Source organism: Magnolia sinica, chromosome 19 (genome assembly GCF_029962835.1).
Source record: "Magnolia sinica isolate HGM2019 chromosome 19, MsV1, whole genome shotgun sequence".
Lineage (NCBI taxonomy): Eukaryota > Viridiplantae > Streptophyta > Magnoliopsida > Magnoliales > Magnoliaceae > Magnolia > Magnolia sinica.
Window position 1 is genome coordinate 5,061,905 of NC_080591.1, and position 27,571 is coordinate 5,089,475.

At 39.5% G+C, this 27,571-nt stretch overlaps 1 protein-coding gene across 4 annotated transcripts; it reads right to left on the bottom strand.

The window, feature by feature from the left end:
- Window positions 1-676: 676 nt before the first annotated feature.
- On the bottom strand, window positions 677-26,843 carry LOC131235683 (ubiquitin-like-specific protease 1D). Of its 4 annotated transcripts, XM_058232970.1 has the most exons (14): window positions 26,402-26,839; window positions 23,718-23,769; window positions 22,660-22,751; window positions 22,297-22,568; window positions 18,293-18,341; window positions 9,773-9,861; window positions 9,617-9,649; window positions 9,357-9,452; window positions 8,044-8,146; window positions 6,731-6,828; window positions 6,230-6,352; window positions 5,240-5,354; window positions 1,452-1,559; window positions 677-1,347 (listed from the first exon to the last, which is right to left on the bottom strand). In XM_058232970.1, exons 1-14 carry the CDS (start codon window positions 26,702-26,704, stop codon window positions 1,174-1,176), a joined length of 1,707 nt encoding a protein of 568 aa, XP_058088953.1. In that variant the 5' UTR covers window positions 26,705-26,839; the 3' UTR covers window positions 677-1,173. The 4 variants fall into 4 exon arrangements, with proteins under 4 accessions (XP_058088953.1, XP_058088954.1, XP_058088956.1 ...); XM_058232971.1 differs by lacking the exon at window positions 6,230-6,352 and having other exon boundaries at window positions 26,402-26,842; XM_058232973.1 differs by lacking the exon at window positions 5,240-5,354 and having other exon boundaries at window positions 1,165-1,347; window positions 26,402-26,843.
- Between the last annotated feature and the right edge of the window lie 728 nt (window positions 26,844-27,571).

Consider the following 27,571-nt stretch of genomic DNA (forward strand, 5'->3'; position numbering starts at 1 on the left):
TCATAGAAAGACATGAATTAGTTATGTGGTCACGTCTTGCATGTGCTCTGGCCTAATCAAGCTTGGTACATGTTGGGTGGGCCACATGATGGGCTTTTGACTCAATAGACATCAGATGGGCCATGTGTGTATCGGCAGACCCTTCACCGATATTCCATGTCGCATTTGATTAGCAGAGCGGTTAATAATTGGGCAGTGGCAGCCACCCAATGGGCAGCTCAGATCTTATGCATGCTAGGCCTATTTGCTAAACTACTGAAACAATAGCCTCTTGAAAACCGTCACTGGTGGACAGAGAAGCCTACCTTTTATGTCATTCAACCAAGAAAAACCTGCAGTCCATTGTAAAATGCTCAGACTGAAGGTTGTACGGTGCAATTCCGATTTTCAGCTTGTAAAAAAGTAGGGCCCATGTGCTTCAATGGACCAAACGGATGATATGATGAGCCTCATCATGGATGCCAGCAACCAAAATCCTAACATCCCCCAGAGAGGTAGGAAGAATCCCAACTCTACATGGGTGGCCAATAAATGGATGGCCTAGAGAATATACAATGCACTTGGGCCCCACTTTTGCAGTACAAACATTCTGCCAAAGCATTTCATAATACTGCCCTTAAGAAAATGTCTCATTCAGACAGTGTCCGCCCATCATCTAATCTTAACACGCGCCATATGGAAAAATAATTATATGAAACTTCTCATGACATTAAATGGGATTTCCCGTGTCCTAACAATCCATGTATGCACATCAATGCTTTCCTGCCTCACATTACTGTCAATTCTCTTGAACTTTCCTTTACAAGTAACCAACAGTTAATGCAAACAGAAACTCCATGCGACCAGAATTTCAGTCTCGTCTTCAAAACCAAAAGCTTTCAGACATCCTCCCTGCAAGCATCAACCGTTGCCCATTTTCTCCACAGCTGTAGTCTCTTGTCATTACAAACGGCATTCTAATGCCCTCTTCAATTGAGGATGATATTCAATACCCAGTTGATGGAAAGATCCAAAATATCGACAAACGAACAAGCTTTTCTGCATGTGGGTTTTCTCTGTGGACCTCTAAAAGTTGATACAACGATGAGAAGCTGCGAGGAGCATGCTATTTGACAAGGAATATGCTATACAATCTCCAAGAGAAGATGGTTGTTGCTAAGAGCATACACCTAATCAAGTGTCCATGCATTGGCCACCGCTTTTGCCTGGAGAAGCACCACCCTCAGATGAAGGCGATACAGTACCGCCATTTTCTAGTCGAGCACTCTCAAATTGCTCACAAAGCAAGTTTTTAATCCTTTCTCTCAACTCAGAGGCATCTTCAGGTTTGAACCACTTCCTACCAAACTGATCAGCTAAATAATGTTAAAGAAAAATAAATTGAAAAAAGAAAAATAGAAAAAAGCAAGCAGAGTCAATAGAGTATAAAAGGAATTTAGGATGCATTTTACCATGGAAAGATTTTTCCTCTTAAGCCGCTCAGGAGCCTCTTCAATGAAGCGTTCCATGAAGTAGAGTACAAAAAGGCCACAATCGTAATCATTTTTCTGCTGGGGTACCTGCACATGAAAGTGGGCTACTGATCAGAGGGACTTATTCAAACGCATAAATGCACACAAGAGACATGATGCTCCATTCCTGAACATTTGGCATGGCATAAGATCATTTATCGGGACACCACTCCAATTATTAATTGATTAAACAAGGTTTTTTTTTTTATATATATAAAAAGCCACCTGTTTTATGCATAATTAGATAGAACTGCCCAAAATACTTTCTTTAGATGTCACCACCCACATTTTGAGGGATTCCTTTATTTAACCACTTTCCCTGTCAAATCCAAGTCATGTCTATTAGCCGATTTTTGAAAATGACAAAACTACCTCTACGTGGCCATTGCTTTGCATATATTGATGGAAGGATCAGTCAAGATTGCTGCTCACCATCTTGGAACGGTCCAAATCACTGTCCATCTTCTCTTCAACAGTCTAGATTGTTGTCCACCATATTGGAAAAAGTCTAGATAGCTGTCCACTTACTTTTGAACGATCCAGACAGTTCCCCAACTACTTTTGAATGGTCCATATAATTAGGCACCTATTGTTGAACGGTTTAGATTGCTGTCCACTGTAATGGTCTAGATCCCCCACCCCCCCCCCCCCACAAAAAAAAAAAAAAAGAAGTCACCTTTTAGGATGGTCATCTAATTAGGCCTAAAAATGGGTGGTGTGTTATAACAACCCCCTTAGAAAATGTAAAAAATACAAGAATAGGAGCATTCGCATGCGTGAAAATCATGTAACGCAAGCACCCCACACCCACACCCACACCCACACCATTCAGATACCATATGCACAATCACAAGCATGTGCATCCTCAAATCGTGCAAGCATCATGAGCAAGGATATTCTTGACTTTCAAGGAATTCCTCTAACAATCATCAACCATTTATTGTCAGTCAAAACAAAAGGGTATCCATGTCTTTAACCAACCAAGCATCACAAAAGACATGAAGAGTTGGAAAACATATCTATCACCATGGCCAAAAAAGCAAAAAAATAATAATCCAAGCATCATCATCACAGCCTTGCCCCATCTATTCAGGAGTCGAATTTATGAATTCCATTTCACCAATCATCCCGAAGGCCCTGACCCAAGTCAATGATCCTTCATATCTTCTTCATCAACATAGCATTGCCCCATCTCTTTGGGAGTTGGGAGTTATGAATTCCATTTCGCCAATCATTCCTAAGGCCCTAACATCAGTAAGTCAATGATCTTACACATAACATCCTCACCATTATCATAGCTTTGCCCTATCTATTTGGGGAATCAGATATATGAATTCTGTTTCACTGATCATTCTCAAACCCCTAACCTCAATAAGTTAATGATACTTCATATCCCTTCTTGGCACCTGAGATCCAAGTCCTTTTAGATCTTCTTTCCTCTTCTCAGGCCCTTCAACCCAAGTTGATGTTATTCACTTCCTTGCCGGGGATGAGTATCCTCAGTCAAGGTATTCAAAAACAGTTATGCAATAGCCATTGTTACCCGGGGTGGCGGTTTCAGACAACATTGCTGTTACTGAACACCTTGTTCCCATTCTCTTAGCACATGGATGAACAATCTGAAGTGGCTCTCCATCATTTATCAGCTCAGGCCCTTTAACCCTAATCAAAGTTCCTGTCCTAGTCTCCGCCAGTGTTTTAAATATCGACGATAACAGCCGATATATCCCATGATATATCTTGTATCCCACCTGCGCGATACGAAACGCGCGATATGAAACACACAGGTGGTGCTAACATATCCCACCTATTTGATCCAGTGAGCATTTTCAATTTTCGATCCATGTGTTTGTTGTAAATGACGTTAAACCAGTGTCAAATGGTTACAAATCTATGATTCTTCATGTTTTCCATGAAAAATCATGGATTTAGAGCTTCGATTTTGAAATTTGGGGGAGATGGGTCTAAGTTGCGGAAAATTGAGAAAATCAAAATTTCTCAATTTCTCACAAATCAGTTGCAATCTTTGTATCCAATCACAAAATTAAACATGTATGTAACATGATCTACTGATTCTTCTTTTGCTTTTGAATGTATTGTGTGTGTTTCCATACATGTTTTCTTATGTTTATAAATAATATGAATAGACTTTGTAGATACTTGCATCAGTTCAGTTGGAAAGCACATATATTAGGACCCCAAAACAAAGGAAACCCCTATTATGTGTACTCTTTTTTTTTTGGTAATGTTCTGATTTCTGTAAGTGTGTAATGATTCTTTTTCAACAATCCCTAATGTTTCATTGAAAAATTCAGCCAATTTCCCAATGTTCCCATGTTTCCCAATAACAGCCGATACATTATGCAATACAACCGATATATCCTATGCGATAACTAATATTTATCAGTATCCCAAGGGTGCGATACATTACACGATAATGATATTTAAAACATTGGTCTCCGCAAGCATCCGTATCAACATTCACACTTTGCAACGCTTGTCTACTCGCATTGTCTCAACCCCCACACTTTGCCTTTAAATTTCAATGGCATGTAGCTATCACATAGCACTCCAGGGGCACATCTCCACTTCATCCAGCCACCTCTAATGCTATTGGAAACATCCACCTTGATCTCTGCCCTTTTAAATTATAAAGCCATGTTAACAAAACAAGTAAACTTTAAGAATTCTCTAGCCATCAATTTTAACTAAATACCAATGGCTATTCCTACTAAAGTTGCATTCCAAATATTCTAGTTGATTCTGCTAATTGTTGAACCTGTGAATCATAAAAAGCCTTCCTTCCAATCTCGAATTTAGAATTGGAATCTATCAATATATAAATAAAACCATAGCCAAGAAACAAGGGCTCTAGTTATCAATGCCTTCTACAAGCAACAACTTCAATATGATCTACTGCTTAGGTTAGGTCAACTAAAGAATGAATTGCCATTTATATGACATAGATTAAACAACCACAGCATAGTTTTTAAGGATAGCAGCTTACAAAGGGGCACACTCCAGTGGTACCAGTACCACTGTAAGTGTGGTACTGGGCTCTGGTCAACAGTGCATCTTCCACAAGCAACAACTTTGATATGATCTAATGATTAGATTAGGTCCGCTATAGAACACATTGGCATTTATACGATAGTAATTAAACAACCACAGCGTAGTTTTTAAGGATAGCAGCTTACAAAGGGGCACACTCCAGTACCAAGCAGATGTGGGGCCCAGTTATGTATTCACACCATCCAACCCATCTATCAGATGAGTCACCCCAGAAAACCCCGAGAACCAAAAAATCAGGCCAATCCAAAACTACTATTTGGCACAGCAAAGAGACCGATCTGGAAGGGAAACGCCCACCCTTGAATTTCACAAGGATCCACCTAAACAGCCTGAATTTTGTCCTGACCCATCATATGGTCTTGCAGAAGGGTCTGAACAGCCTTGATTATATATATAAAACATGGTGGATCCCCACACTAATCAACGGTGGGCATTTCCTGTCAATATTTCCCTATTCTGTGGCCCATCTGAGTTTTGGATCCGAATGATCTTTGAGCTCTTGGGATTTTCTGAGGTGATGCATCAGATGGACAGGTTGGCTTCCATGAACACACACTGGGCCCCACATCTGCCCAGTAAGACTGGAGCGTTCACCACTTACAAAACTTATATAGAGTGCAAGAGCTTCGAGAATGCCTTGCTACAAAGATTCTTACTGTGATTATTTCCCGTGCAATTCGTCGAGAGAGTTTGTTCCATATTTTGTTGGGAATAGGAACATCTTGAGGAGGGATGCTTGTTTTCAGGTAGGTCCATTCTTCTCGTAAATAACTACAAAGGCACAAGTTACGACACTTCTTAGAAATAAGGAGAAGGAATATATGGGGAGTGCACAACAATAAATATGAGATGTTTAAAACAGAACCAGATAATAGTAATGAAATCACATCAAAACTATTACATAAGGCACTGAATAAACAAGCAAATAATGCTGTGCGAGGTTTTTCTGTATTCTGGTGCAAATTCCTTTATGGACCTGCTTGCGATCATGGTGGACCATTGGATGGGACTGGTTCACTGTGGATTGAAGATGGATCCAGAATAGCGTTGATCAGATGAAAGAATGACTATATATTGGAGAAGCAGCATGCCAAACTATATACTGCATATCTGCAAAATGAGTCTGGAGAAACGGCAGTTACAGCCATTATGACTCTATTTCTCCATGACAGTCATTACAGCCATTATGACATTACTGCCGCTGCCATTACATAACCGTTTTGGAATACATTGGAAATGATAAGAATTAGAATTGAACTCATTTGAAGGAATTTGGTAGTTGCACCAACAGGTAATAAGATGATAGAAAGCAGACTTACATGGTTTGGCCATGTGTAAGAGAGACCAACAACTGCAGGTTGGAGGGAGTCGGAGTGGGTTGGTTCAAATTGAAGGCTCTAACAGGGCAAGGTCAATGCCTAAAGGGGCATGGGTGGAGGTAGTGTGAAAAGATTTGCTGACCTATGTTTAACTGAGGATACGATCCTTTGATAGAGTGAAATGGTGGAACAAGATTTGTGTAGCTGATCACAATTAGTTGGAAAAAAACTTAGATGATGAAGATGATGATGATCTTTTCATCATGATAATGAGTCTAGATACAATAAGTTAAAAAAATTGTCTGTACAAGGATTCAGCTGTCCCACCTATCAATGTTCATGAAAATTCGGTTACTAGCATGATATCCCAATGAATCCAAATGCAGAATCATTGGTCCTGATTCATCTTCCTTTGCTGGCATACAGATAATCGCCAAGCTCCAGTGCTCGCTGATTACATTAAATCACGCCAAATACCACGAAAATGTCAATGGATATCAAAGTCGAAAACACAGCTAAAGGAGGACGATAAGCTATACACTGCACAACGAAGCAAATATCACAAGTCATCCAGCTGCTAACATTTAGTGCCTCCTTTTTTTGCTTTTTTTCTTTTTAAACACGCACACTCACCCCCACACACTCACACCGGGGATTTCACCACCTATGGGTACTCAAACCCTTGGCCAGGTGTTGAAACTCCTACGAGTCTACCACTGGAGCAAGAGTGAGGACCCGCTAACATTTAGTGCCTATGCTAATTAATTCACATATATTTTGGAATTTAAAATATATATAAAAAAAAAAAAAAAAAAAAAAAAACCTTACTCGGCATGTATTGGCAAGAAAATGTAAGCCTTTTGAAATATATTGATGCCTTTCCACCACCTCCTAAACTTCGCGTAAAACATGTCCTTGTCGCTTCTCTACAAATTACAACAAAAGCAAGTTATGAAGAATAGCTAAGCAAGATGAAGAAGAAAAGAATTGGGGGGTTGAAGAGAGAAGTGTGATACAGTGGTGTTCACACTTTGTGGAAAGAGGGGTTTGAGCCATATTAGGTTATAATATTTATATATGTTCCTTATTCTTGTTTGGTTAGCATCAATATTCTGTTCGAATAAGCAAATATGAGCATATTTGTCCAAGTACGACCTGTTTGAATAGGTTTGTATAGATAGACAATTCTGTTGTACTGCCTAACATTTGACAAACACCATGTGTGGACGAGCATATGGTTCGAGTCACATTTGGCATATTGGCACATGGACATGCAACTCGCTTGTAGATTAATATTGGCACATGTTAGTCACATGAAGAAGCACGGTGGCACATGTGGGTTGCTTGAACATGCATGGTGGCACAAGTGGCACAAGAACATGTGAGGAGCTTGAAGTTCAGATGTAGCACATTTGGGATGCTTGAAGATAGGCAGTCTACCTTGTGGCAGATTGACACATGGCTTATGTGGCACATGCATGTATCTACTCATTCGTGTGTTTCCTAATTTGCTTACAAGACATTACTCACTAGTTTCTAAAGTAGCTGAAAACTTAAAGGGGAGGTTAAAGTCCTTTTTTCCCCCCCTTTAATTGCAAAAATCTTGTAAGGATTCATATTGGATTAGAAGGACAGTTTAGGCAGCTTTAGGATTTGGAGCCTTTCAACTATAACCTGTCTAATTATTGTTAACAAAAAGGGAAGAGTTATATATATATATAAATCAAAGTGGACTGGCTGCTCCAACAAAAAGAGTATGGTTAATTCCAGGCCCTCAAGGTCTTGGTTTTCTGTTGGACAGCAGGCTTGGATACAATTGTTATATCATAGACATCTAAAAAACTGGAAATTGTGTATTCCCAACAGGCGCATCACACATGAGGGAACAGTGGAGTTGATAAATCCTCTCATTCCCCGCACTGTTTGCTTGCTTGGTTCAAGGTTGTTTTTTGGAGTTCGTTCTGGAGTTCGTTCTGTCATGTCAAATGGTAACTCTTCCACTTCCCTATAATTTTGCTTGGTTGCTTCGGGGTTATATTTTGGAGTTCTTTCGTGTCAAATGATGTTCGGATTGATTCAGTGGGATCATTATTAGAAAGATGGCATCTTAAGTCATTTATCACCAAGGGGTTGAATATTACCTTGTTTGAGATGGCCTCCTCAAGCTTCTTGTAGAAGTATGTGTTGAAGAAATGATAATCACCTCTCAGCCTACCCGTCGGGGATATTGGCCTCTGAAGATATCTGCCAAAATGAGCAAGCCCATTGTTAGAATTGGAACTTTGTTGCAATTTCATGCGTTAAAGTTCAAATGAGCACCACACAAAAGACATGTCCAAAGTATAGACCTTGGTGGACATTTTACTGAATCACCATCATACATTTCGTATGTTGTTTCTAATCTACTGGCAATGCACAATGATATAAGCTGCCAATGTAATTATGTAACTGAAACTAGTGTGTGATACTGATAACTACGACTAGTAGTGAGAGTAGAATTTCATAACAATCGAATTCATGGGGTGCAGTGCAGACAAGCAACGTGAGAACATCTACCAAACTGTTTAAATATTATTAAATATAAATGCTTCCTAGGCGCTCCCACTTCTTGAATTTTCAAGAACCACCACTTCCTCACACTCTCTCTTGAATGCGCTCCCACTTTGAGCAACTAAGATAGAAATAGCTCATAAAGAGAAGGAACTCATGGCTGAAGACAGATTGTTATACCATTTTCTCCATAATCAGGTGTTGTGCCTGCTCCTAGATGACAACAAAGCCCCTAATCAGAAAATAGCCAAGACGCACAATTAAACATGCCCATGCAATAAGGCTGTAAATGCGGAAACCAAAAGCATCAATCATGAAGACCAGCAAATGAAATAGAGAAAGCCAAGAATGTCAAAAGCTTGTTCACTTGTAAGGCTTCCCTCCCCCAGCCTATCTTTATCTCATGCACCACTCTCTCCCCCCCCCCCCCATATGGACCAAAAAAATAAATAAATAGATAAATAGGAAGGGAGAACACAAAAGCACTCAAAGAAACTTCATTTGGTATCTTTTGCCACTTTCCCCATCCCTTTTATTATTTTGCAATGGCAGGTATGTTTGAACTTTGAACATTAAATGATTTAAATGAATGGGGATGGAGTTAGTGAAATCCTACTAAATGTTAATTGAACCGTCTGGTTTACTACAATACCTTAATGTCTGAGGTAAATTCATATAACAACTGCTAGTGAGAGTAGCATTAAAACATGAGAAACATAAGAACTCCTGTTCCCTCTTTCAACAGAATCCCATGGAAATAGCTCCTTGAATTAACAAAAACAAGAGGGTCTTAGGGAATCTGCGCTTTTTTTCTTTTCTTTTCTTTTCTTTTCTTTTCTTTTTTTTCTTTCTTGAGAATTTCAAGATATTTTATTAAAATAAAACAAATGATAAATATGCTTACCGAATGTAAAAATTCATTATAGTTGATGACAAAGGGGATTCGGGACTTAAGCACTCCATATCTGAGCCACAAAGTTCAACACATTCTGGATCATTCCTGTTCATAAAGAAAATAAATGAGGCAAATGAAAAGATTAAAAAAGCCCTTGCACAGGCTACAACAAAACCAACATAAAGAGATCATAAGAAACAAAGTGCTATGTATCCAAGACAAACAAATCATGGCCCAGCCAGTACCACAGATAAAAGACTATTGTGTACCTTGAGGGGTAGTAGATTTTAGTGTCCTTGATCCTGTAAAAGAACAATACTTGTCAAACAATGGCTGAAACCCACCTAAATAAATTGGCAAACAACACAAAAAGGACAGCAAATACTCGGTACATAAGAGATTTGTAGTATTGCAATTTAGTGTACCATTCTTCTGCTTTGTCTACTTGGTGAATCAACTGTTTTGGCTGTGTAGTCTGTACATCCTCTTCATCCAAAAGAACCACGGTCTGAACCTGTCCAGTAAGTCAGCATTATTTTGATTCATCAAAACCTCACTAAAAGGAAATAGAAGTAAAAATAGCAATAAATTTATATGATTGTCATCTGAGTACATCATTCAGTGATCTTATGTAACACAACTCAAACAACATACAAACCAGAACTGCCAAAAATATCGAGAGAAATAGACAAGTAAAGACAAACCAAAGAGACAATACTGAACGAAAACCATGCATTGTATACAGGTCAAAACAGTCAAACAAAGAATTAGTAAGTCTACAGACCTCCCAAAAACAGGGAAGATCAACAACTAGGGGACAGGCAAGAAAATTAGCATTGTTATTTCAACTTGCTGCTCTTATAGTTGCATGAAGCACGAAGCAGAGCGAAAACATATTCGGGTGCAGAAGCTGAGAAGCGCTTGTTTCAAAGTCTTAGAAAATATAAAACAGCTAGGAAGTAGGAGTGTGAGCAGGAGTCCAAAGTGTGATTTGAAGTGGACACAGCATCCATCAGAAGGATCATGCAACTAAGCTCTTTCTTAGCATGCTTGTGCTATTCTTTGGAGTAAACCAATAGTTCCAATTGTCAATTTTTGAGGCAGCGATATTTTAGGGATCGTAGTTGTTTTCCAAAAAAAGGAAAGAATAATTCCAACATCGGTATGGAATGATTCTATTAGCATGCAACTACAGATATGCAGGACCTGTAAAGAAGCAAAAATAAAAATAAATAAATAAAAAGAAAAGAAAAAAGAAAAAAGAAAAAAAGAAACCTAAGTCCTCCCAATTTTCATGCCTGCAAGGACACTTTAGATTAGGTTCACTGGTATAGAGCAGTTCTGATCAGATTACCATATTAGATAAGTAGAAGTGGAAAGATTGAAGGGGAAGAGAATGAAGAGAGAGAGAGAGAGAGAGAGAGAGAGAGAGAGAGAGAGGATAAAAAGTTTTAGGGCAACAAGTGTTAGCCTAAAGGACTAACACACATGCGCACACACGCACATGCATGTGCATGTATATTGACACATAATTGCATACATTTTCCTACTCAAGCTGGAGCATGGACATTGATCATGCCTAGCTTCAATAAACAAAGAAGATAATGACAATCAGCATGGGCCACCAATCCCCCTCAAAACACAACAGAGTGGGATACAAGATCTTCATTGTTGCTTGTTTGTAGATTGAGCTTTTGTTGTCCGTTACACCTCTTTAAATCGAATGGTATAGCCAAACTCAACAACTATCAAACCACTAGACCCCCATTGTCATGAAAAATCCTTTCAAAGACACGTGCAATATTTTCCATCACATAGCCATTTCTGCTTATATGGCAAAGCTAATCCATGAAAAACTTCATAACAAACTCAAATCTCATCCAAATGACACGGAACTTGTTTTTATAGTTGGAAAACACTCAACTGCAACAGATCCATGTGAACAAGTATCACAAAATTCCTCAAGGAAAACAACATAGTAGAACACATAAATTTGTATTGTTTCCCACTTGTATTTTGCATGAAACACCACAAAAAAACTTACCAAATTCAAGAAAAATCACCATAGATCTTCTAAAATCAAGTTCTTCCAAATTTCATACTTTTTCCCTTCAAAGGACCATCTGATCATACACTTTCTAACGTCATCCGTATGATCGGATAATGCAAGCTGATCTTGGCTCACAATCCATGAGCCAAGGCCGGGCTCATTAAGCCCCACAGTTGGCCCATCAATAAAGAGAAGCCTCCTATTTAGATAGCTAGATACCAAAAATCAACTAGCTGTGCAATAATCAGTCAGTCAAATCTTCTTAATTGCATTCTTATTCCTTGGACATCCCTTTATTACTTTTCCATTTTTGTAATAAGTTATTAGTTGTCAATGACATTATGAATCTTCCTTATTTGTATGTCTCAAAGCTTATTCAAGGGACTAGAATGAGTATTATGAAGGCACCTTGGAAATTAATAAAATTTTCTAGTTATTATTTTGCTTTGTTCGCAATTCTTGTGCTTAGTTTGAAGACATTTGGGTGAACCCTTCCCATTAGCTAGCTGCACTAGTTTAGTATCAAAGCAGGTCCCAATGGCTAGGTTGACGGCTTGGATTAACAACAGCATTTTTCCATGGAAAATTAAATAATGATCCACCAAGACTGTTTATTTCTTTTTCTGTGGTGCAGATTCCTTTAGGGTCAGCTTGGGCGATGGGATTAGAAGGGATTAGGTGAGATGGGATTCATCTGGTCCCGTGCCAATTCCACTCCATGTTTGCACTAGGACTGGACCAATAAAAATTAGAAACCAAACGATGTCAAAGGGAAATAAAATCAACTACTCATGCATAAAAAATCAGTCTCTAATCTAAGGGATTCCCTAATTTCAATTCAAGGAACCCTAAGGTGATAGAAAGGGGCAAATCAATTAGGGATCATGTAATCTAGGGTTATGATTCATGAAAAACGGCTATGAGAGGATAAAAGAGGATAAAAACCTGAGCCAAAAGATGATCCCGCGTGTGGACAGCAACAATGGCTCAGACGGACGTGCGCGTGATCCCGGCCGCACGTGTGTGGGGCCCACTATTCAGAAAAAGGCCACCTTGACCCTGGTCGGCCAGGGATGAACTCCAAAACTTTCAAATTTTAGCTCGATCCGATGTACGGTTTGTGCGTAGTGCTCCGCCGAAGTTTTAGCTCGCCTGCGGGCCGAAATCTGGAAACCTGCTTCAATGAAGAAATCTAATGCAACAAAAGGACAAATTCGAAGTACGGAGGAAGATGAGATATATGGATGGGAGAGGGTAGGGACGGATGTGGATAGATGTGGCTTCACACCACGTAGTTAGCCCTTCGAAAATGGAGGGCTTCGCACCCACTTTTGAATTCTTCCACAACTCACGAAGAGAGCGTAAAAATAAAGTAGGAATTTTTTTATTAACTTCAATTGAATGAAAAGAACTACAAGGGGCGGCCTATTTATAGGAGAACCCTATACAAAAACTCGCACCATGTGCGACACCAACTCTGCGATGAAGTAAACTAAAATAAAAACCAAACGAGGAAATCTAAAGCGTTCACTTGCTCTAAATAATAACAATAAGCAAAACTTAAAATATAAAACCAATTTGACGAGTGGGCCACGATCATGAGATCCCATGGTGGGCTTTTCTTGACAATCGGGCCACTTTTCTGAACCAAAACTTGACTTCTAGCTAGGAGGCCCTTCCTGGACGTCGTCATCGAGACAGATCGATGGTGGGGTAGCTGCACTAGTTTAGTATCAAAGCAGGTCCCAATGGCTAGGTTGACGGCTTGGATTAACAACAGCCATGATATTTTGTTTTTTGGTTCTTTAATCATAAATTTCTGCATTTTTTTCCCTTTATTTTCTTCCCTACATCCATCTCTCCTACCCCCATGCACTTTTTTATTTTCTTTTACAAAGCCCAAAAGTCCAATTGACAAGGGGAGACTTTGCTGAAATTTGGCAGCCATCTACCCTCCAAAATCCAGCCCAATAACCGCCCATTAAAATCCCCCCCAAAATGGCCCTATTCTAACCAATTAAAACCCCTAAAATTAGCCCAATTCTAGCCCATTAAAAGCCCCCCAAAATTAGTCATATTCCAACCCCATTAAAACCCCCAAAAATCAGCCCCGTTCCAACCCATTAAAAGCCCTAAAAATCAACCTCATTCCAGCCCACTAAACCCCCCAACAACCCCCCCCCCCCCCCCCAAAAAAAATAAAATAAAATAAAATAAAAAATCAGCCCTATCCTAACCCATTAAAAACACCCCGAAACCAGCCCCATTCTAACCCACTAAAATAATTTGTAAAAAAGAAGAAGAAGAGCCTATTCCAATCTAAATCCAACTCATTAACAACTCAGATACAACCTCCATTAACAATCTTTTGTTCTACACTGGAGACCGCCATATAGTTTGTCCATTACTTTCCAATAGCACCCCCGAAACAATGTCTACCGGTAGTGGTAACATATATCGAAGGAGGCTTACTGATCATCAACAAGACAATTGTATCACCAAGTCATTCACAAGGGTAGCCAGCACAGAAAATGCTATTGAACAGTCCAAATCCGGCCCTTGTTCCAACCCATTAACAATCTTTGTTCTACACTAAAGACTACCATATAGTCTTGTCCATTACTTTCTGACAGCCATAGTGGTAACATGTATCGAGGGAGGCTTGCCGACCAAAAGTGAGACAATTGCATCGCCAAGCTACACAAGGGCAGCCAGCCTGGAAACCGTTGTTGACCAAATACGTGGAAAACAACATGGAGAGCAACATAATCCCACTGGAGATTCTGATGGTGACCCAAATCTACAACTAGGGTTCCAGACAGAACCTTTGGTGAATCAAAATGGTAAGGAGTTTGTTTATGATTTTATGCAATGCCTCTATTTATGACTTCATGCAATAGCTCTTTGCAGGGAGAGCCCGTGACATTTTGATAGAGACACCCAAGAAACACGATATCACTAAAAAATACAAGTTGAAGTTCCAGACTTCATGGGTCGTCTTGAAGTAAAGGCTTTTGTCAATTGGATTACAATTCTTGTAGATTATTTTGCATGGTAATATGGACGATGTTCAGCGAGTGGCCTTTGTTAAGGTCAAGCTGAAGGACCCAACAAAAATCCAATGGTGAAGCATTGACGACAACAATTTCATCATGGGTCATTTTGCTATTACCAGGTGGGCCAACATGAGAGAGAAACTAAAAAGTATTTGCCTTCACATGAACACTCTTCTCCAAGTGCTCCTTATGTTCAAACATGTAACTTTATCGGTGGATGACTACACTGAGAAGTTCAATGAACTTTTAGTCCATTGTAAGTTTGCAAATGTTCAAACATGTAACTTTATTGGTGGATGACTACACTGAGAAGTTCAATGAACTTTCAGTCCATTGAAAGTTTGCAAAGACAGACCACATAACAACTAACTGTTATCGGGTAGGGTTAGACCAAGAGATCCAGTGTGAGATGGTTATGTATGATTTTGAGTCAGTCAAAGATGTTCACCAGAAGGCTCAACGAGTTAAACAGAAGTTGCGGCAACACACTCTTTAATGCTTTAGCTCTTCGACTGGGGAGACTAGGGAACCTTCCGTAAGAAAAGGTCTGGATCTACATTTTAACCAGACTACACTGCACGGCTATCGGCCACCTCCTTACCATTTTCAGTTGCACCCACAAATACAGACTCCATTTTTAAGGCAGCCACAACCTTTGCAATGCCCTCCACCACAAAATTCATACCAAATACAACTAGCACTGCAGGGACATAACACCAAAGGGCAAGGCCCTAATCCTAATTTTCCCCTTAGGTTATAACAATGGGGTGTTGAATATTATTGGTGTGGATAACTAGAATACTTTTATAATGTGTATCTGCAAGCCAGAAACCTCCACTACTTTAGTAATGAGAACCTCTAATACCCGGACGACCTAGAGTTTTACGATGAGCACATTGAGATGGAACAACCCTATGTAAAGCTAGCATCATAGCCAAAGGACTCCCCTGCTGAAACTGAGGTCTAAGCTGAAGTTGAAAGCTCTATTCTTATCATATACTGCCTCCTTACGTGCAAGTGGAAGATTGGTGACGGACCACGGTTTTTCGTACATGGGTAGAGGTGTACATGAACCGAGCTAGCTCGGTTAGCTCGCTCGACTCGACTCGAAAAAGCTTGATTCGACTCGGTTCGAAGCTGAGTTCGAGCCAAGTTGAGCTGATTTTTTTAGCTCGAAAATGAGTTCGAGCTGGCCCCAGCTCGACTTGACTCGGATCGAACTCGACTCGAATCGAACATGGATCGAACCAGTTTGGTGACTCGGTTACTTTGATATTGATGTTGCTCACCAAGTGTTTGATGAAATGGCTCAAAGAAGTGTGGCCGGTGGCAAGGAAGGAATGTATATGAAACCAACACCCTTTTTTTTTCTTGATTTTTATGTTGCTTAGGTGTTTGACAAAATATCTGTAAAATCATTGTTGTTATCTCAAATATAGTGAGATTTTGAAGGTGTAGTCCAAGTGTTTGTGAAAATGCTGCAATGGCGAACTCGGCTCAATCTTGGCTCGATCTCGGCTCGAACTGGCCCGAGCTGCTAACCGAACCGAGCCGAGCTAGCCGGTCAGGCTGGAGAACCGAGCCGAGCCGAGTTCGAGCTAAGGTCAGCTAGTGGCCGAGCCGAGTCAAGCTGGAGGCCAGCTCGACTCGGTTTGACTTGATGTACACCCTTATACACGGGAAAAATGCCAAGATAGGTTATGTAATATAATCATCGATGGTGGTAGTGCAATTAACATTGTCACTAAAGAAGTGATTGATAAGCTCAAATTGTTAATGGAAAGGCATCTAAAATCATATAAGGTTTTGTGGGTTGATGGCACTGCCATCCGTGTGATTTGAAGGTGTTTGGTACCCTTTAAAATCGGCATCTATGGGAACGACATGGTGTGAGTGACATAATTTCGATGAATGTCGCCCACATCCTTCTTAGTCGACCTTGACTCTTTGACCGAAAGATACAAAGCGACGATGAGGCTAACAAGCACCTTGAATCTTTGACCGAAAGGTACAAAGCAATGGTGAGGCTAACAGGCATACTTTCCTATATCTTGGTCATTGTATCCATCTTTGTCTATTATAGCCTATGTCGCCCCCTTCATCTACGCTCCCATCGTCGATATCAGTTGCTCTCCTAACTCGCGCATTCTCATTATGTGGAAGTTTGTAGAAGCAGGCATAGAGAAGAGCGTAATGTTCGCTCCAGTCACAAAACAAGTACAAGAACCTATTTTTTTAAAGGTGGGTGCAAGAGCTTGTTACTAACTAGGTTGAGCCTATTACTGACGAAGTCAAATCCACATTGCATGACTTTCAAGATTTGCCCTTGATGATCTGTCCGAGGAGTTGGCTCCACTGCAGGATTTCAGCACACCATATATTTGGTTCTTGGAGCATCCTCACCTAACTTCCTAACATATTGAATGAGTCCCGCCGAGCGCACCGAGTTAAAGCGTCAAGTTGATGACAAATGGCTATATCCGAGAGAGCCTCAGTTTATGTGTTATGACCCGCGAGAAGGATGGGAGTTGGTGTACTTGTGTAGATAGACAAGCTATTAATAAAATCACAGTAAAGTACCACTTTTCCATTCCTCAGTTTGATGATATGCCAGACTTGATGCCAAGTGTTAGCATCTTCTCCAAAATTTATTTTCACAATGGATACCACTAGATCCGCATCCGACCTGACGACGAATGGAAGACGGCATTTAAAATGAAGAACGATCTCTCTCTCTCTCTCTCTCTCTCTCTCTCTCTCTCTCTCTCTCTCTCTCTCTCTCTCTCTCTCTCTATATATATATATATATATATATATATATATATACATATATATATATATATATGAGTAGGTGTGGGGCTGTGTAACAGCAAAAGCCCTAGCCATTTCTTCTTCTTTCTTCTTCTATTTTCCTCCTTGTTCTCCTCCAATCTCCTACTATATTGAGTCTGCCAAGTTATCGAGCTGACTCAACAAGTCTTGACCGAATCAAGCTCAAAGACTGAATTTCTAAGAGAGTTTGCTCGAAATATCATCGAGTGGTAGGCTTGAGTTTCGAGTCAAGTCAAAAAAAATTTAGATCTATGGTAAAGATGAATTCATAAAATAAGACAAGGCTATGGTTGTGGTGATGTGGTGATACCTTAATGCAGGCATCATGGTTGGTATACCCAAGTGGCTGGAGAGGGGGGAAAATGTAGAAATAGGGCATCTAACTGGGAACTTAACAAAAGGAACCACAACATGAGAAATCTTGGCAAAAGGAACTTTATACTCCAAATGATAATTGCACCTGATGAAGAGTCCATTATTTCATAGCAAAAACAATGACCAGCATTAAAAAGCAACTACAGCAAATGTCACATCATAGTTTGTTTTTACTTCTATGCATGTGCAACTAGACATTGATAAGGACTGAGTTCCATCATCTTTCAGCTTCACTGTCTTCTAGTGGCCTGTTTTCCTTGAGGTGAAGAAACCACATCCGAAGTCTCCTTCTGTTCTAATGCTTGGATCTCCTCTTGTATAGTATCTCTTAAGAATTGTTGATGAGAATCTTCAGCCTAAGAAAATGGTTGGTGAAAAGATTCCAACTAAGAGAGTGACAACTGCCACTGTAGACTCATATACACACATAAAAACTAAAAGCAAGAACAGTTTACATAGTGGAAATGAAGTTTCATTTGGAAATCTTAAAGGGAATGACGGAGATTCCATTTCATCGACGAATGAAGATTCTCAACAAAAAAAAAGAAGCCCAAGAATAAGTCAATAGTTCCACATCATGAGGGCTTGCAAGGCCATTTCAGTGGAAAAAATAGAACTGAAAGCAGACATACCTTCCTACTCCTCAAATCACGAGAAGTTTGAACTGGAGAAGAAATCCTCCTAGCAAAGAGTTATATAGTACATGTTAGAAAAGCATTTACCTACCATGCATAAGAGGAGAAGAGGAATGCAACAAGAGCATCCTTATTGAGAGAAAAAATGGAAACACTTCTCATATGCGAGCTTACTTAGAACTTTGGAATGAGAAGATAAATCCAAAATGGGAGCCCACTTACAACATGGATGTCTCCTTTTATTTTATTTTTATTACAATTGTTTTCTCAATGCTAAACACTTCTCATATGTGAGCTTGCAAACAGCTTTGGAATAAAACATAAGTCCAAAACGGGAGCCCATGTAAAGCATTGACGTCTCCATTTACTTTATTATTTTTTTGAACGTTACATGCAATGAAACAAAGATGTCCATAAGTGAAAAACCACTATAGTATTAATGGTTTGCTAGCCCCACACACGGCACATATACCTGGCAAGCGAATGGGATATCCGAGCTATGGTAAAGGTTCACCCTATTGCAAAGATTAACATAGCCAAGAATCAAGCTTGTCACTCGTAAGAGGGGTCATCCCTATACCGAAACATACACGTGTGGCCTGCCTGACCATTCTTACTTTTGTCTATATTCATTTTCACAATATAGGCCACCTCATATACCACCAAGATAACCCACAGTTTTGTTATGTGTTGCATGTAAAGGCACACAAAGGGCTAGCAAACGTCATGAGTATCAATCAAAGAATATATTAGATTACAAAATCTGTGGCTCCTCAATGAAATTACTATGGAAAATGAAAACAAGTAATACATTTTCCATCATTTTTTGGGAAGAGTAATTTCCAGCAATATTTTAAACATTAGACGTCACTGATCTTATTTTGAGAGAAGCTAGCACTGACCATGCAAAAAATAAAGCAACCAATAAAGTTCATATAAACATTTTACTGAAGAACTAACATAAAATGTCAAAGGCAAGTGGATCCACTTCCCATTATTGGGTCCCAATTGCTAGAGCTGCAACTTGGGGCGGGCCCAACTGGATTGGCCAGTTGTTAACTCTGACGATTTGGGGTGGGCCCAACTGGATTGACCAGTTGTTAACTCTGATGACTTGGGGCGGGCCCAACTGGATTGGTCAATTTTTAACTCTGACAGGTCTGGCTTAACACAGATGTCCCACAATCAGGCCAGCTCACTCTTTGCGTCTGTCCACCAATGGTTGACGTACAACTCACACCTGGACCACCTGAGGCGCAGACTGGCCCAATCTTTGACCCAGATAACATCACTGCTTGGACCCACCTGATGGGTGTCGCCTATGCATCACGTCTGCCATGTTGGCATGTAGGGGCATCTGATGTCGGACAAAGTAGATGTGTACGTAAGTAACATCCTCTTTCTTAGACTGTAGTGAGTCATCCACCAATATCTGTACATCCAGTAGACTGTTGAAACCATGGTGCATTGTGGATGGATCATATCCTTGAAATTAAACTGATACGAGACAAGTATCATTACCCAATTGGTAACCCCTAAAAGGATGACATAGAAAAAAGAAGCCAGCACTCCATGTCAAATTACTAATATGAGATGGGCTGATCACTATGGTCTCCAGGCTACTCTCCCTTCCATGTGGGGCCTACAATTTTCTATGGTCCAATGATCTTCGTTTGGGTCATTGGAAAATTTGCTTAAGAGATGGATTTCCATCCCCTAGAAATGGATTTCCATTTACTATGTTGGGATATCAGATATGGATTAGCTAATGTCAAGCAACAAATCCTAAAAGCATTTAAAAAAAAAAAAAAAAAACTCACCAATTTTGACAAAAATCACTTAGTGGTCACCATGTCAAACTCATCATCTATGTCAATGTCTGTAAACAACGTGGAATTTAATATGTCATATATTAGTACTTAATATTTAAGTTAACTTACCAATTTTGACAAAAATCACCTAGCGGTCACCATGTCAAACTCATCATCTATGCCAATGTCTGTAAACACCGTGGAATTTAATATGTCATATATTAGTATTTAATATTTAAGTTAAAATATTATTAGTTGGGATTTTTTTGAAAGGTAATTATTAGTTGGGAAATTATGAGAATGCCCTTGGATAATTGGGTACAAGGACACAAATATGGTAATGTCCCCATCCAACCCACTTAGAAGTCAGATAATCGAGTAAAACTTTTTGAATTGGGTAAGCATCCATATCCAAATCTGATTTTCTTGGGTCGGATATCTCGAGTAATTGAGTAAGCAAATATGCATTGCCATCCCTACTCTACTCTATTCTTAGGGCCTGTTTGGATTACCAATTACCATGGTAATGCAAAAGGAAAAGTGCAATGATTACAAATTCATTTACCTGTCTCTGAACAACATCTGCATTTGACTGTTGATTCCCGTGTTCGGTTGATCAGTAGTAAAATTGCAATGATGGCAATTTTCCATTACCTTAATGTCAAATCATCACATCCATACACCAATGTTGTTGTTTGGATTCGAGATTTCCATGGTAATGCTATGAAAAAGTGCAATGATTACAAATTCATTTACTCGTCTCCTAAAAGCACCTGCATTTGATTGACGATTCCCATGTTTGGTTTGGCGGTGGTAAAATCATGATGATGACATTTTTCCTTTACATTACTATGGTAACTTGTAATCCAAACAGTCCCTTCGACAACCTTTTCCTTAGGGCCTATTTGGATTGTGGTAAAATAAAATAAAATTACTAATGATCATCCAATGATGGATTTGGATGGTCTAGTGATTATCCAATGATGGATTCCCATGGATTCCATGAGCACTATTCAAACATGGATTTGCATGGATTTCAATTTTGGGAATCTTGTTTGATAGCATGTGGAAATCTCATATTTGATGCAGGACAATTAACCACTTGCTCTAAAAGCTCGAACTGTTAGAGCATTGGGAATTAATCCCTTTATCTCATAGCCCAGGCCCACATCTAATGGGTTAGGACCTCAGTCGAACCCCCCTCGTGGGCCCCAAATCACATGGGTACTGCCTCGAATGCCGCCTCACACGAGCCACCCGAATCACACAGGTGGAGCCCACCTCTCCCAAGCCACCCGCCTCACACAAGCCGCCCACCCCGAGTGTCCCTACATCCCACAGGCTATCCCACTTGAGCCCGGTGTGAAAATGCCCCTGCATTAATCACCCCCGGTGAGGAGTCTCGAACCCAAGACCTCCCGCTCGGATACCAATTTGATGCAGGACAATTAACCACTTGCTCTAAAAATATTCCTCTAACAATGCTCAACTCGTATCTCGTTCGTGAGAAGTTGACTATGGAAAAGGCTAATGATTGTTGTGTCCAATCTCACTATTGCCTTTTATGTCCAACTACGCAAAAGGCCCAAAAGATGTAAAGTTTTTTTTTTTTGTTTTTTTGTTTTTTTTTGTAATTGCATCTTTTTTCCTACAATCCAAATAGGCCAGTGTACCACGAGCATATGTAGAAGAGGTGAGTAGAGGCACATGTACCAACATGACACATGTGAGCAAAATACCTCATTTTCTCCTCATATGCATTCAGTTTTTTTCAATGATTTCCAAGGTAGGATGCAGATTAACTTTGTGCATGGGTTTCATCCAACAAGATTAAAAAGAGCTAAATAGGCAGGCAAATAGGGCAGTAAGAAGAAAATCTGCTAGTAAACTCTTCATTAGAACGACCCAATAATTTCAAGATAAATTACATAGATGCATCACGTAAAGGGGAAAAGAGCTATGCCAATGAGTGCGACATTAGCAACTGCAGCTAATATAACAGTAGTACAGAGTTAAATATCCATTTATGTTAACAAAGCCAGGGGAAAAGAGCTATGCCAATGAGTGCGACATTAGCAACTGCAGCTAATATAACAGTAGTACAGGGTTAAATATCCATTTATGTTAACAAAGCCATACTAGTATATAACACTGAACAATCAAGCTACTGTAAGAAACTAAAAGGCATACTTCTTAGAGAAATGGCTGGACAAGTTTTCCTCCGGATGCAAAGTAGAATAACTGGAAGAAGCAATAACCTTGTGATTGCCACTTGTAGGTCCATGTCTATCTATATTGGTCGATAAACTGCTAGGGCATCGAAAAGGCACTGGTCTTGAAGACATCATAGTCCCCTGTCTTTCACTGGTTGCCAATTTTCCACTTCGTTTCCCATTCTTGTGCTTACCTCGGCCAAAATATCTCAGTTCCGAATCAAATGCATCACGGGTACAACTGCCTGACTGGTGACAGGAAATAGAAGTTTTTTCATGCAATCAGTTACAGTGGCCACTAAAAGATCAGGGCGCATCAGCTAGATCAATAGCTTCTCACCTTGTCATCCAGTCGTTTCGTAAAACATTGGCCAAATGACTGTGAATGAGAATTTGGAGTTGGTTGCTTTGGGCTGAAGGCATGGGATGCACCTGCGAACGTCCATGGCATCAGCAATTTGGGGAAGTATAAAGCCAAAGAAAGTAAAGGTGAGTTAAGTTCTTTTAAAGCACCTATAACGAAGTGGAAGAAGTTCGTAGTCAATCGAAATAGATTACTGGAATTAAGCATGTGCTCAGGTGATGATGCTTATTGGTTATCACATCAGAAGCATAAATGAAGAAGTCCGTAATCAATCAAACAACAATTGTGGTTTGGTGGGAAGCCCAAAAGAGGACATAGAAACACATTTGTGGGTTCTGATACAAATTCGATTGGATGTTGACAACACCAGAACTTGGGTTTCTGATATTTTACACGTCCCATAATATCTGCTCAACAAGAGCTATGTTCTAGGGAAGTTAATTTGAAAAATGCAACTTCATTTTAACATTATATTTCAGCATTTAACTTTTGTGATGGGATAGAACTTAGTTGTTGTTTACTAATGTTATAGTTTTATACTTTTATTAGGATTAGGATTTGGGTTTAGTTGTTCAAGGCGGTTTATTTTTAGAGTCTCCTTTGGCTACAATTATCTTCTACTAACTATATCAGTTACCTACTTTTTTTAGGTTTATGATTGTGGTAGTCTTTGCATTTGGGAAGTTATAAATGCAATAGATTTGCCATTTGGAGTGGAACAAGAGTTTGAAGAGTCAGACTTGGATGTCTCCCAGTGCCATGTCTTTAGACAGGCCAACAAGGAAGCAGATTCCCTTGCAAGAGATGGAGCATCACTCATTTTGGGGAGCTAGCTTAGCCTTTTTCTTTCGTTTTGTTATTTCGTTTCGGTTATAGAAATGAGTTTTGGAGAGCGTAGAAATATTTCCTGTAAGTAAATAGAAGCATCATCATCGCTTCCAATGTCAAGAGATTCAACGCGCGCGCGTGCGCATACACACACACACACAGGGTGCATGCAGTAAAGTATCACATGAATCAATATTTTATCTCACCAGATAAGCTTGAGCTTTGGGATTGCATGGGCTTCTCACATTCATCAGCATCCTGTGAGCCAAAAAAATGACATTTTATGAAGAACTTGGTGAAGAACATTACAGCATGGCAAGTATCACCATAATAGCTTAAACAAACAGAACACAACATATAAAAATAAATAAATAAGGGTGATAGGAAAACATGGATTTCTTCAAGACTGTCAACATCTCCATAAAAGCTTAAGAGGTCATTTGGATGCCTATAAAACTTTAAGTTGTAAACACTTACACTTGAAACTCAGGTGTGTCATATTTGGCTTTAAGCTATAAATGTTTACAAATGAACACTTGCTTGTGTTTAGATAACTTGTAAATTGTTCATAACCTATAATAGGGTATTCACACCAGATAAAGCTTTGAGCGGTACATTCCTATAAATCTTCAAATAACATAGAAGGGTTTCATTTGAGATGGATCATTGAGTCAAGCATATCTCAATAAAGCCTAGGACAAATCCTTATGCCAAACCAAGCATTGAGATCGTGGCCCATTGATTTGACAAACAAATGTCCATCAAACAGACATTAGGATTTAACAGTAGGAAGTACTGAAATTTTGCTTTCATGGCATACAAATAATTCAAACTAAACCAACCAAATTTGTGAGCAATAGCTAAGATGTATCGTGAACCAAAAAAAAAAAAAAATTCTTATATGAGTATCAAAATATGAGATTATTGGACCCTTATTTGACTATCAAAATATGTGATTACTAGACCCTTTTTTTTTTTTCTGTTTTTTTTGAAGACACAGGGTGAGCAATAGCTAAGATGTATCATGAACCAAAAAAACAAAACTCTTATTTGACTATCAAAATATGTGATTACTAGACCCTTATTGGCTGTTAGAAATGAAAAATATCCAATAGCCTTACTTCAAAAAGAAGATGTAGACAAAGAAGAGGAAGAAAGAAAGAAAAAAGGCGACAATGTTCAGGGGTTAGGAATTTTTTTATATTCAAAGATAATGCAATATTATTAAAAGGCCAAGGCTTAAATAAATAAATAAATAAGCAAAGCGAAGAAAAAGAAAGACAAACAACAAAAGAAAAAACAGAAAAGAAAACAAAAGGAACAAAAGTAGAATACAACAGGGGCTAACCCCACCCAACCATACCTAGAAACAACTCAAGGAGCCAATTCCCTAGTATACAAGGCAACCCGACTACAGACCCCACTCAGGGGTTCGGATTGCTCAACCAACCAAATTCTTAACCTATAAGGTAATGACAGTGGGTTCCACAATCCAGTCAGTTTGATTTGGGTTAGCATACACCACATGTACAATTTCCAAGTGCCTGTATATCAAACGTCATACATAGCCAAAGCATCAAACAACACTCCTTTCAAGAAAAAGAAAGAGAAAGACTGTTTCTGCCCACAGAGAGAGGAGTTTGGCAACGATTGAAGACTCAGAGGAAGAGATTTCAGGTATTTGAACAGTCAGTATTTTCGTATAAGGTTTTGGGAATTATACTCAAAGTAGGGAATGAGATAGGATGCGGTTGCCAAAGGTAGTGAAGGCAAGTAAGGATAGAGAGAGCCGTTGGGGGAGATGGTGAGAACCCCTGCTCCCTTTACAATCATCTTTCTAAAAATTAGCCATTAGCTTGAAACATGGCATTTTGCCAGGTTTCTTCTGCAGCTGAAAGTTGTAAAGCCTTTAGTAATATCCTCTACTATGTCTTTACCTGCAAACCCTTTACAACTAAAGCATTTCACAGGCATCCAAACAACCCAAACCGAATGGAACCAAGTTAGAAAATGGTTATCAGCAGATTCCTTCAATACTACCACCATCCCACAGTCTAAATAGCCAAAAAAATGAATAGCGCAGACTATACAAAAATGAAGAGGAGAGAGAGAGAGAGAGAGAGAGAGAGAGAGAGAGAGAGAGAGAGAGAGAGAGCCAAAAGAGTCATCTGTAAACATGGATTTCTTCAAGATTGGCAACGTTCCGTGAACAAAAGTAGCTCAAGACAAACAGAAAAAATGATGGGGGAAAAAAAATCAAAAGAGTCGTCAAGAAACAAGAAACATGGACACTCCGCTTTTTAAAAAATGGAATCCAGCATTTTAAAAAATGAAGAAAAATCAAAAGTGTCAGGAAGTTTTATGGATATCTCAATGACTCTCAAAATTCCCCAATTGAATTAACTCATAACTAAAATTCAGAAATGAAAGGGAATATATATATATATATATATATATATATATATATATATATATATATATATATACACACACACACACACACGATACAAAAACAGGAACTTCTTCGAGATTACTGATATTCCAAAATCAAATTAGCCCAAAAAAAAAAGGCCCAAACCTGATAAAAATGGAATCCAATACACAAAACTGAAGAAAAATAAAAAGGATCATGAAAATACATGACTTCTTGAAGACCATCAAAACTCCCCAGTCGAATTAGCTCGAAACAAACATAACCAAGGTGCAGAAATGAAGAAATAAAAAATCAAAATACAGTACAAAAACATGAACTTCTTCAAGATCACCGACGTTCCACAATCAAACCAGCACAGGTTTCTTGAAGACAGTACTCAGAAAACGAAGAAAAGTCTGGAATTATCAGAGAGAATAAAAAATAAAGCAGCTTTCTACTGGAAAAGGAGAACCAGACCTTCTGCAGCCGTTGCAGCTTCCTCCGCTCTCGCTCGGCTTCCAGCTGCTTGAAGCAGGCCTGGTATTTTGCACCCTTGTCGGGCAATCTCAACATCATAGACATGTTGCCTTGCATCCTTTGGATCTTCTCATCGAGCTGCCGATCGGAGAGATATTCAACATTGTCTTTCTGCAGTGGATCGCTGTTGACATTGTCTTTCTGTGGTGGATCGGGGGGGACGATAGCCAATTCGGGAAGTGGGCCGTGATCGTTGCCCGGCAAGAGCTGGTCCCAGTCAAGTTTTAGAGGTGTTCCTGCCATGTGGGCTGGAAGGAGGAGGAGAGAGTGAGAAGGAGAAGAACTTTGGAGGAGATGAGGGTGTTTTGGGAAGAAACGGAGGGCATTTCAGGAAGAAAACAGGGTAAGGAAGGAAGAATGGCGATTTTATAGAAGGGTGTTTTGGAGGACCAGAATCCTCTGCAACTCCGTGTTTTACACAGCACGTACAACACCCTAGCTCTGTGGGGCCCGCCATGTTGACTATGGAAAATTCCACTCCGTCCATCGGGTTCTATCCTCGATTCTAGACTGTTTGGGAAAAAATTCAGCAAGATCCACGACTCAGGTGGACCACACCACAGTGAACAATGGGATTGGACGCATTTTGGCTGATAACCCGAACACCAGCCAGTTATTCGGTGTCAAAGATATGTGCCCCATCATGATTTATGTGTTTTATCCGGTCAATCCATTTTTCTAGCTCATTTCTGGAGATGAGCCGGAAATCTATGCAATCCAAATCTCACGTGGATCACACCACATAAAACAATGGAGAGAAGGATGTCCCATTGAAACCTTCCTAGGTCATATTAATGTTTATCTGTCATCTAACCTGTTTATAATGTGACACAGACCCACATGGATTGATAGTTATAATGTGACACAGACCCACATGGATTGAGTATCACCACTACCATGACTTAACCAAATTGTATTAAAAGGAGCATTCATTGGGCCATCATATATCAACCCCGAAATCTCATCAGGGTTGAGGCAGTCGACCATTAGAGATTCTGATGATTATTTCTGGGGAGAAAGGGGGCAGTCGACCAAACTTTGCAAAAAATTGAAGATTCAGATGATTTCTTATTATAAATGACTTCTGAGGGATTTTATGAGCCTAACATC

Coding starts and splice junctions, on each gene's coding strand:
- LOC131235683 (XM_058232970.1), bottom strand. CDS start 26,704: ATGGCAGGAACACCTCTAAAACTTGACTGGGACCAGCTCTTGCCGGGC. Junction 18,342..22,296: donor TCCAGCCATTTCTCTAAGAA/GTATGCCTTTTA, acceptor ACTCTTTGCTAG/GAGGATTTCTTCTCCAGTTC. Junction 9,650..9,772: donor GTAGACAAAGCAGAAGAATG/GTACACTAAATT, acceptor GTTCTTTTACAG/GATCAAGGACACTAAAATCT.